Source organism: Abramis brama (genome assembly GCF_963993115.1).
Source record: "Abramis brama genome assembly, chromosome: 2".
In the NCBI taxonomy this organism is placed as follows: domain Eukaryota; kingdom Metazoa; phylum Chordata; class Actinopteri; order Cypriniformes; family Leuciscidae; genus Abramis; species Abramis brama.
In genome coordinates, this window is record NC_139964.1 from 45,313,126 (window position 1) to 45,325,181 (window position 12,056).

General features: G+C 37.0%; 1 protein-coding gene across 4 annotated transcripts in view; it reads left to right on the forward strand.

Moving 5' to 3' along the window:
• The window catches only part of gemin8 (gem (nuclear organelle) associated protein 8), a 66,161-nt gene extending 61,177 nt beyond the window's left edge, over positions 1-4,984 (forward strand). For all 4 annotated transcript variants that reach the window (XM_084107180.1, XM_084107179.1, XM_084107177.1 and 1 more), the window contains exon 4: positions 4,093-4,984. In XM_084107180.1, the coding sequence (XP_083963306.1) occupies positions 4,093-4,349 (257 nt within the window). In that variant the 3' untranslated portion in view covers positions 4,350-4,984. The remainder of the gene's footprint in view (positions 1-4,092) is intronic.
• Positions 4,985-12,056: the final 7,072 nt, after the last annotated feature.

A 12,056-nucleotide genomic window follows, 5' to 3' on the forward strand; every position in this document is an offset into this window, starting at 1 on the left:
CATGAAGATCGGACCATAGTTGGCGCTATAACTGTTAAAAACCTTTAAAACCATATATTTCCTATGGTACATTGCCTGTATTGGCTGTAAATGGTGTTTTCCATCTATTATGTCAGTGGTTAAATGCTTGCTAAATAAAACTTGATAACTTTTGATGCTATTGTGCTTAAAAACCCTCAAAGGCCTTAATAGCTTGAACCCCGATAAATGCTGCTTGCAGCTTTAATAATTATTATTATTATTAGGGGCCAAGCACCGAAGGTGCGGAGGCACCTATTGTTTTTGTTCGCGTTCTTATTATTAGGGGCCAAGCACCGAAGGTGCGGAGGCACCTATTGTATCTGTTCCCGTTCTTATTATTATTATTCTTCCGTTTCTTCCGACTGGGTGTCTATGGCAGCCCATAGAACCGATTGCGGGAAAGTTGTTTTGGTTTGACATTCTGATAGAGGACAGTCCCAACATTAAATACACCAATTTTGGTGTTTCTAAGTCACTCCCTCTAGCGCCACCACCTGTCCAAAGTTTCATTTTTACTTTGCTAATAACTTTTGAACCGTAAGGCCAATCAACAAAATTATTTTTTCCTCTGATTCCTGAGCTCATGGCGATTCGATTGCACCCTATGACGTCATTTTCCGTCATAAAAATATGGCCGCCATCTTGAATTTTCAAAAAAAGCTACTTTTTCGATCTCGTCCTAGACGGTTTGTCCGATTTGCACGAAAATTGAACCAGATCATCTTCAGGTAGTGCTGACAAAAAGTTATGGAATTCAAATTGATTCGTCAAACCGTTTTCGATAAACGCACGAATACATTTTACGTAGCGCTAGCAAAAACAGTCGTAAGGCCGTATCTCCGCAACGGTTTATCGTATTCAGACCAAACTTGGTACTTGTACTCACAAGCATGACCTGAGGCTACATGCTGTGTTTCGGCGCAGCGCCACCTACTGGTCCGGAGATATGAAAAATGGCTATTTTTGCTTATAACTTCTGAACAGTTTGTCCAAAAATCATAAAATTGGTCTCGTTAGATTCAGGGCAACATGCCGAGTCGACTGATATCCAATTTGACCATATCGGCCATTTTGACTGTCGGCCATTTTGAATTATGTGCTAAAATGCTGTATTTTATGAACGCATGAACGGATTGTTACGAAACTTGGTGTGGGTCATCAGCACAATGCCCTGAAGGAGCCTGAGAAGTTTCGAAACAGCGCCACCTAGTGGTGATTTTTTTCCCCAAATGCTTATAACTTTGGGTGTGGTTGACTTATTTTCACGAGACTCATCTCATTAGACTCCTGAATCCTTGCCGAGTCCAACGATATCAAACATGCTAGGTTCCGCCTTACGGTTTGTGTAGCGTTGTGATTTAGCACTTAAAAAACATTAGGCGATATCTTCGAAACCGTTTGTCCAATCGAGACGAAACCACCGTCAGAAGTTTGGAATCATAGCTTGTTAACTATACGTCATTGCCCAAATGCGAAAATATTGATGTTTAGGGGTAGTAATATTCAATCAAAGTCATGTGTCAGTCATTTTTTACGTGTTTTTTCATATAAATGTCTATAACTCCGAAGCAAATTGAGATTTTTGCACCAAAATCGACACATATATGTATGGGCACATATATGTCTTCTTCTTCTTTTACGTGTTTTTTCATATAAATGTCTATAACTCCGAAGCAAATTGAGATTTTTGCACCAAAATCGACACATATATGTATGGGCACATATATGTCTTCTTCTTCTTCTTCTTCTTCTTCTTCTTCTTCTTCTTCTTCTTCTTCTTCTTCTTCTTCTGCTTCTGCTGCTGCTGCTGCTGCTGCTGCTGCTCTGGGAGTCTATGGCAGCCCATAGAACTGCTTGCGGGAAAGTTATGAAATTTGGCACAATGATAGAGGACAGTCCAAAAAGTCACCATACCAAATTTGGTGTCTTAAAACCAATCCCTCTAGCGCCACCACCTGTCCAAAATTTCACTTTTATTTTGCTAATAACTTTTGAACCCTAAGACCAATCCACAAAATTCTTTTGTCCACGTATTCCCTAGCTCAAGACGATTCGATTGCACCCTATGAAGTCATTTTCCGTCATGGAAATTTTTCCGCCATTTTGAATTTTCTGAAAAACCTACTTTTTCGAACTCCTCCTAGGCCGTTGCTCCGATTTTCACGAAATTTGAACCAGATCATCTCCAGACCATGCCGACAAAAAGTTATGGAATTGAAGTTGATTCGTCAAACCGTTTCCGAAAAACCCACGAACAAATTTTACGTAGCGCATGCGAAAACAGATGTAAGGCTGTATCTCCGCAACGGTTTATCGGATTCAGACCAAACTTGGTACAAATTGTCACAAGCATGAACTGAGGCTACATGCTGTATTTCGGCGCAGCGCCACCTACTGGTCCGGAGATATGAAAAATAGCTATTTTTGCTTATAACTTCTGAACAGTTTGTCCAAAAATCAAAAAAATTGGTCTCGTTAGATTCAGGGCAACATGCCGAGTCGACTGATATCCAATTTTACCATATCGGCCATTTTGACTGTCGGCCATTTTGAATTATGTGCTAAAATGCTGTATTTTATGAACGCATGAACGGATTGTTACGAAACTTGGTGTGGGTCATCAGCACGATGCCCTGAAGGAGCCTGACAAGTTTCGAAACAGCGCCACCTAGTGGTAAAAAATTTTTTTCAAATGCTTATAACTTTGGGTGTGGTCGACTTATTTTCACGAGACTCATCTCATTAGACTCCTGAAACCTTGCCGAGTCCTACGATACCAAACATGCTAGGTTTCGCCTTACGGTTTGTGTAGCGTTGTGATTTAGCGCTTAAAAAACATTTGGCTATATCTTCGAAACCGCTTGTCCGATTGAGACGAAACCACCGTCAGAAGTTTGGAAACATAGGTCGATAGCTAAACGCTAATGCCCAAATGCGAAAATATTGATAGTAAGACGTAGTAAAATTCAATCAAAGTCATGTGTCAGTCATTTTTTACGTGTTTTTCCATATAAATGTCTATAACTCTGAAGTGAATTGAGATATTTTCACCAAAATTGACACACATATGTATGGGCTCACTCTGAGGACACATAAAAAAAATTGTGGGACTGAGCCTCTTGGTGGCGCTATAATAGAACAAAACATGAAATTCCCATTGACTTCAATACAGTTTTGTGAAATAAAATGCTATACTAAACAAATGCATTGGTGTAATATTACGAAACTCAGAATGTGCCTTCAGCACCATCCCCTGAAGGTACTCAAAATATTTCGAAACAGCGCCACCTAGTGGTCAAAAGTTATAACAAAATTTCCAAAAAGGCTAATAACTTTTGAATATATCTGGCTATTGAAATGCCACTGGTCTTAATAGATTCCTTGGGTCAAGCCGAGAACATAGATACCAAGTTTTCCTTATTTGGCCGAACTTCCTGTCCGCCATCTTGATTTTCAGTCAAAACCTACTTTTTCGAACTCCTCCTAGACCGTTTGTCCAATTTTCACCAAAATCGAATCGTATCATCTCCAGACCGAGCCGACTAAAAGTTATGGATTTCGTGTAGATAGACGAAACCGTTTTCGTATAGCGCAGCAGCAAAGTTGAGGCATGATGCTAATAGCACTATTCAGGCTTTATCTCTGCAATGCCTTGACATATTAACACCAAACTTTGTATGTGTCATTGTCACTTCACTCTGACCACATCACATCAGTTTTGTAACTGCGCCACCTATTGGTCGAAAGTGATAATCCATTAAATCATATTTTTAATTATTGTTTCTATGATTTTTCAGGCATTTTGCATAAAATCCTCTTTAAAGTCTTTAATTGCTCATTGTTGCAGTTGGTCTGACACTTTCAGACATGTTGGCATGTCTTGTCGTCTTATTCTGCTTGGCCCCGGTAATTGCTGCTTGCAGCTATATTTATTATTATTCCTGTTTATAAGTTTTAGTTTTTGATTTTCAGGGAGTTTTTATTTACTTGAACATTCATTAATGTCAGGGGTTAAGCCTTAAGTGATGTTCCTACAGTAGTCATGACAATTCTTCTTTCTCTGCTATGTAGAGAAACAACAGCAGATGGAGGCAGAGCAGCAGGACTCTTATGTACTGGCAGACCAAGACTTACACAGAGTTTCCTGGCGCAGCAGCCTGCCTCCTTCAGAGCGTCCGGGAGAGAGGAGGACCGCAGAAATGAAGAAGTTGTATGGTAAAGATGCAGCAAAAATTCAGGGGATGGAAACAGCCATGCAGCTCACCTTTGATCGCAACTGTGACAAAAAACAGCCCAAGTACTGGCCTGTTATACCACTAAACCTGTAAGATGATCAGACCTCCATCATAGCCTGACACAACTTTACAGGATGATGAACCTGTTTTCTGAACTGATCAGAGACTGTTTGGATTCTGTTGTACTGACAGTACTGAAGTGTTGTAACGAATCAGCATCTTTGAAGACCTTTCTCATTTATAACACAAACACTTGTTAGGTCCTTACAGACAGATATAGCACTTCGAGAGTACATTTAATAAATATTAAATTGAAGACTTGGACAGTAAAAGCCTCTGACTTTAATAAAGCATTATCCTCCCCAGTTACACTCACTTTCTTTTGAGGTATCTGTACATTTGTCTATAGTGGTATCCACAGACAACACTGTTCTATTATTATTCGTATTTTTTTTAAGTTTCTTATATACCTAAACGATGGAGACACTGCTTAGATTTCAGTGTTGTTCTTCTCATGTAGTCGTCATTTCTCCCTAACTAGGTCATTGCCTCCCCCACAGTTAATGTGTTTTGTCTGTCTCTTCTTTTTGCATCTCACATGAGCACTTGAGAGAGTGCTTGCTGGCTAGTTCTCTGGTGCAGTTTTTACATGCAGAATTCTCTTTTTTAATGCAAAGATGTCATTGTTTAATTAATGAGATTTGATTAATAAATGTATTGCATTTACACGTGTGGGTGTGGCAGTGTGTATGGTGTATTTGATGATACTCTTGGATTGGAGTTCTTCAAATGAAAAGAAAACACCAGCTCTTTTGTCCATTTACACTTGTTTTTAAGATCCACCTCAGGAGATTAAATAAAAACAGAAAGCTGTTTTAGCTGTCTCCTGTGACTGCCTTTGAATAGATTTTGGGGGAGGAGCTTCTCTGATTTTGTGGCTACAAACATCACGTTCAAGTAAAAAAAAAAAAAAAAAGTTCCTTCCAAATACGATTAAAACAATAAATTAAAATGTTACTTTTTTCAGTGAGGTTGAGGTTTTGCTCATTATTTTGATCAAGTACTTACATTAACTGTACTTCACTTAATGCTAATCATTAGTAAATAACTTAACCTAAAGAAGAACTTCATAACTTATCCAAAAACAGTGTTGGGTGGAATTCATTACCAAGTAATAATTTAATGTAATTGAATTACTTTTCCCTTGAAAAAGTAGAGTAAGCGAGTAAAGTAATGCAATACTTTTTAAAGAGAGTAATTAGTACAGTAATCTAAATACTCAGTTGAAGATGTAATTACTAGCTAGTAATTAATTAATTCATTTTTGTTTTGTTTTTTGTTTTTTTGAGTAACTTACCCAACACTGGTCAAGAACTAACTAATTGGTCTCTTACTGTCAAAAAAAGAAAAGAAAGAAAAGCTAATGACAAACATGTGACACTCCAAATTTGCTATTAAAAATGAAAAGTGCTTTTAAAAAAGAACTCCCATATGTAGTTTGCAAAAGTGCTGACATTTTCTCCACAGGCATCAGGATCTGAGAAATGTGGAGCTTCTCTGTTTGCCGTGCTGGCATAATGCCAAATGGCAAAAATTCCCAGCCTGCCTTCTGGTTGCCATGGTGTTTTTTTCTGAGCATCCGGCAATTAAATATTCTGTTGTACTCCTTGAACTCTCCACCTAAGTTCAGAATCAAAGTTTACGACAACATGAAATGCTAAAAATTGCACCTGTTTATTGTGTAGGCTATATAATGTACATTTTCTTTTTTAATAAAAAGCAAACAAAAACAATACAGCGTTTTCTCTTCATTGTCCTTTCAATGTGCAACTGTAGTAAATAAGTAATTTCAGTTTATGCAGTGTGTAAGCACTGCAATAGTATCATCCTGGGTTTATCACTCAAATCATATGTTTCTATGACTGATGTATAGTAGGCTACTAGCAATACAAAGTTAATTTGTGCTGATGGAAAAAAAAGTGGCCCCCTGCTAGTACCCCAAATAGTGACGTCACTGCAGCAATGGTGGTTTTTACTGAGTTTTGTTTTAGTTGAAGTAGACATATTTATAGTAATAATCAGACAAAGAGGATCAATAGAAAAACAATATTTATCTTCTCTTTTCAAATTCTGTTTTGTGAATTTCTGCATGCATCAAATCAGTTGGGGTGCTATTAATGAACACTGCCATGAATTTGTGTGCTTGTTTATCCTGCTCTTATCCAGCATGCAAAATAGAGCTAATTCATGGGAAAGAATTCATTCTTTCATTTGTCCCAGCTGTGTCCTTGGAATGGTTGGTTATAAAGCACATTCTCTGCCAGCTGTCTGCATCTACGGAGACTGCTTCTTAATAGCTGTGCTTAACTGGTACATCTGTATAAACTGCCCTCAAGAGAGTAATATTTAGTAATGTTTTGCATTCTTTGATAGAAGAATGTCATTCTTCAAAGGAACAGGTTCTCTCTCTCTCTCTCTCTCTCTCTCTCTCTCTCTCTCTCTCTCTCTCTCTCTCTCCCCTTTGGCCAAATGTAGGCATACAACATTCATTTAATTGATCTTTTAATAATATGAAACGAAACAAACTTTTTTCTCAAACAAAGTGCTGCACAACAGAGCTTAACTCTTAAAATTAAAGCGTGTAAGAAAAATTGTGATTATTCCTTAAAAAGTGTTAATAAAAAATAAAAAAAGTTTTAAAAGTTTTAAAAGTTTTTTTAAAAGTTTTAAAGTTTTAAAGTTTTAATAATAACTATTATTTATTAATTATTATTATTTTTATTATTATTAGTTTTAGTATTATTATTACATTGAGACATTGCTGAATTCTATTACAACTGTAATATATTTCTGTCACAATTTCCGAACTTTTATTTTGACAGGTTGCCGTGAAGATCTTTGTTTCCGTGTGTTTATAGGGGCTTAGCTATTGTTCTAGAACTTAGTTCTAGGAACTAGCCACCAGGGGTTTCCCGAGAACTAATGTTTCCCTTAGGAACATTTTCCTGGTTGCATTCGCACCGCCAGTAGGAACTTTGAAGTGACGTAAGCCGCGCTTGTTGTTGTGACTTTTATTTTGACGGCGCTGAGAACAAAGTCTGAGCACACAGTGCTCACATTCTGTGTTAGTTTACGTTATTAGATAGAACTGTTAGAAAGACAGTATATGAAAAGGTATTAGCGTATGCCAGTGGTTCTCAACCTTTTTTGGGCCAGCGCCCCCTATCCAATATCCAAATCCCTGAACGCCCCCCACCCCCAAACTAATGGGCGACCAGGAACGAGTGAGAGTTAATAGATGAAATAAGTGCAAAATTGTCTTTTATTAATACAATTGAACTATACTCCACAGTGATTCATCCAAAAAACAAGTTATAAACTGATCTCATTAAAATACGTCTCTATAACACGCATTGTGTTTATCGTGCGATTTATACGTGAAAATGAGTTTTTACGCGCATATGATACGCAGTTTTCGCATAGCAATACCAGTGTTTCTCACAGGATTTTGGTAAATCTGTGTTGAGTGGACCTCGGGCCTTCTAAGGGGGTTTGGGGGCATGCCCCCCCCCCCCCCCCCAGCCCCCCTCCCCCCCCCGTAAGAAAATTTTGTGCATTTTAATGTTAAATTCATCAATCTGGTGCACTTTGAGAGTTCAAAATTAAAAGTGCCAACCCATATTCAATGTGCAAATTAAACAAAGAAAAATTCAAACCTCTAGTTGTGTCTGTCTACATTACACTACTACATAATAATAGTTATAATATTAATCCTATGACAGTAATAGCCATATATTGTAAAACAAATGCACTGAAAAATAAAGGATGGTCATTAAAGGGGTAATGTTTGCACTTAGGTTTTATTACGCATTTAGGAGAGTATTGCAAAAAGCTGCTTACATTAACCTTACTTTCGAAAAATAAATACAATCATGATTTTTCATGAAAAATTATGTTAGAATTGTAGGCCTAAAATATCTTGGTATCAGCTTGTTTTCATCAATGGTATAATTAATACTATTACAATTAATTTGGTTTGTTGTGATTAATTTGTGTTCATAATCAGTAAAAAAAAAAAAAAATCTTCTAACAAGATTAAACACATATGAACAATTAAATTATTATTGTATTATTAATTATTTTTATATCTTGAAACTACCCAAGCGGTGTTTCATGCTCAGATGTGACGGCGGAATGAATACATTACCAAAATGTGATTGCAGAAATATATTTAAATTATCCATCAAATTGTCATTTTCTCCGTACTGTCTTGCGAGTTAACAATAATGCCTGACCAGTAAATTACTTGGTGAACAAAGAAAACATTATGGCATTAGGGATTTGAATTAGTTAATGCCTAAAAATGTAAAAGTTTTACCTTATAAATAGAATATTTTAATTAATTTTAAAATTCGTTGCCAGAGTGAATCACAACAAGCGCGCGCGGTGAGAACACTCATTTAAACAGCATATACACAACTTGACTGCACATGATATTTTTGACATTATTGATACTGCTTTCAATCATAATGCAATAGAAATGAACACAAAAAACCTGCCTAGTGCCTACCTACAACACTGATGGTGGACTTGCGGTCAGGAGTAGAGTGGCTGCACGAATGTTTTTATTTTTTATTTATTTTTTTTAGCGCTGCTGAGGTATTCTTTCACGCGCACCATAGATGCGCGTGCACACACAATATGATATCACACTCTGCGCATATGTTTTACAACATAATTTAACAAAAACATAGTCCAAACACTTTTTAAATAGCCCCCTTAAAGTGTTTATTACAACTAAATTACTAAATGCTTCAAATGAATAAAAGTAGGCTAAATGAACACAAATTTGCGTTATATATTTAAACTCGTAAACGCCCCCCATTAAAGGCAGGGTAGGTAGGACTATATAAAAATAAAAGATCCAAATTTGTTAAAACTTTCTATATATATCAATACATAATTAAAATGTAAGTACTCTGAAAAAAAGAGTATAAAAATCAAGTGACTCTAGACCGTTTAATCTGTATTAAACACAGCTCATTATTTCGATTCGGGACGAATCAAAGGATTGGCTTAGGCGACTGTCACTCTCTCTCGCAACCATGGCAACCACCCTTTTGCCACGGGATCTGCCCTCTTGCGCGCGCACGTTTGATTTGAGGAATTCGAGAGGCACGGAACCTAGGAATAGCAAAACAATGGCAGAGAAAGAGCAATCAAAATTCACATTACCGGCATGCAGTTAGTGAAGGCAAACAAGGCAAAAAAAGAAGACAGTACAAGAAAAGGTAATGAACAAAAAGTCTTTGGATAAACAAAGAAATAAAACGCGTGTCAATATCATCGTGGCTTTCCAGCGACCACCCCGTCCTCAGCCTCTACTTCCTCGGACCCTAGTTGCACGCCACGGCCTCTTGCACGACCTCCTCTGCTTCGCCCTAAAATTATTTTTATTTTACAAAAGGACATTTTACAAACCTACATTTTGCGCATGTGCTCCTGCATGCACTTTTCCAGTCACAACACAGCAATCAAAGGAGGACGCGCTGAAAACTGTAATGCTGTTCTCTTCCATCATAACTCGTACTGAGAAGGTTTGAGTTGCAAAGGAATTTGTGACTGTTTCAGCTGTTCAACCACATCAAAGTTTCGTAATTAGTAAGTCCGTGCTTTTTCTCTTTTTGTTCTTATGTGCTGAAGGGCTGCTGTGCCTTGGTGAAACGGTGTTTGTACGTACGTGAAGAGCTCTTTTCCAAAACGCCATAAACCTAAAAAGCTGCCTCAAAGAACCAGCAAAAGTAATGATTATGAATGTGTAAAATATTGCAATAAGACATTTTAATTGTTTATTAATTTCTGTGTCGGCTGCAAAGATGAAGTTGACGATATTTGACTCGCGATCTTCGCAGTAGGCTAGTGAACGCATGCACCGGAGAAATGCACATTTAGGCTACATAGTTTTATTTTGTTTTGGATGGTTTTGTTTAGAACCAGATTTCTGTAAATATATTCCACATTTTTTAGGCCTGTGAGGCGAGGCTACGGTTCGGTTCACGATGATATAATCTCCAGTTCAAGCACCTTATGTTGTGATTGATAGCCTATATTTACTTTATGTATTTAATCCAGGAATGAAAATATTAATGAATTAATGAAAAAAAAAATATTAAAATTAAGATACAATTAATACAAAACGAAATTCGTTTTAAAGAAAGGCTTTGTGCTTTCTGTTTTGAGGTCTCTGTTAAAGTTTGAAAGTCTTAGTGCAGCTTTCAGAGCGCTCGCGTCCATAATGGAGAACTGTCAAGTAATATTGTTTTTTCCTCATAAATGCAAACACGAAAAATAAAAGACAAAAACTTTTTTAAAAAGACAAACCATAAATTTAGAAGAAAAAAAAAAGATGGATTTATAGCGTTTTGGGGGAAAAATGAATGGATTTATACCGTTTTGAAAATTTTTTTTTTTTTTTACTTTGAATTGATCATCAACAATATTGTTGTTTGATTTAATAATCACTGTTGCAAGAAGTGCCTAGTTAAGTTTTTTTTTTTTTTTTTTTTTTTGTAAGTGGAAAAAGTAGGGGCTGCCACAGATTCTGTTTAGTTAGCTCCTTTATTGTTTTTTTCTATAGCCTAGAATAATATAGGTCAAATGCAGCAAGTCAAAAGACCAACTGGACCTTCTTTGCCAGTTTGCTCACATTTCTTTGAAGGATGGCAAAAATATCGCCTGAATATCGATATCTAGATATTGGAAAAAAATATCGAGATATTCATTTTTGTCAATATCTCCCACCCCTACATGCAGAACACCATATATGTTATGAATCTTACACGAAATTCATCTTCATCACAATATAACTGATGGTAATGTAAAAAAGTGTATCAATGCAACCTGTTTTTAGCTTATATAACTAGCTCGTTAGCGAATCAAAAAATATATATATTTTAAATTTACCAATATCAATATGCTAGCTTGATAGTGAGTACTAAAATACATCTTATTTGTTTATATTCATAAGCAATTAGCGTTAGATTTTTTTATTACATGTGATTCTGACATGATGTCACTACATGCACTGTGCTCCTTCCTCTCTGCTTCTCTCAGGTAAATAATGCGTCTTCAGCTCAGCGGTTGGAGTCGCGCGTTCATGTGTTTTGGGGGCGTGGCTTTGGAAGGAGCCCAGAAGGGAGGGGGTGGAGTGAATGGAAATAATGAACTGTCTTTAAAACAGTCCTGAGAGGTCTACAGACACTCGATTTTTATACTTTCTTTTTCAGAGTACTTACATTTTAATTATGTATTGATATGTACATAAAGTTTAAACAAATTTGAAAAAGAAGTTTTTTAGACCATTCCTACCTACCCTGCCTTTAAGACCTGAACGCCCCCCTTTCAAAAATCTTGCTTCCAACGCCCCCCGTTGTTCTCTGAACGCCCCCTGGGGGGCGGTACCACCCCCGTTGAGAACCACTAGCGTATGCCATGTGGTTGATGTCCAGTGTTGCTAGCTGAGCAGAAATACATAATCATGTTTGGTTTGGTCCCCTCAAAGTTACCTTGGATTTTCTGCTTGGTGTAAAAGTTAAGAGGCCCATCTATCACTGTTTTCCATGTTCGTAGAGTTCGTTTCTGGAGGAAATATATAGGCTATAATCTGTGTGTTTACACAGCTTTTTTTTAAAAAAATGGCGGGTGCTGGTGTTTCTCATGCGTTCGGCCAATCAGCGTATACTAACGTCACTGGTAGTTCCTATAGTGCTGGTTTAGACCCTACTCTGAAGTAAGAGCTAA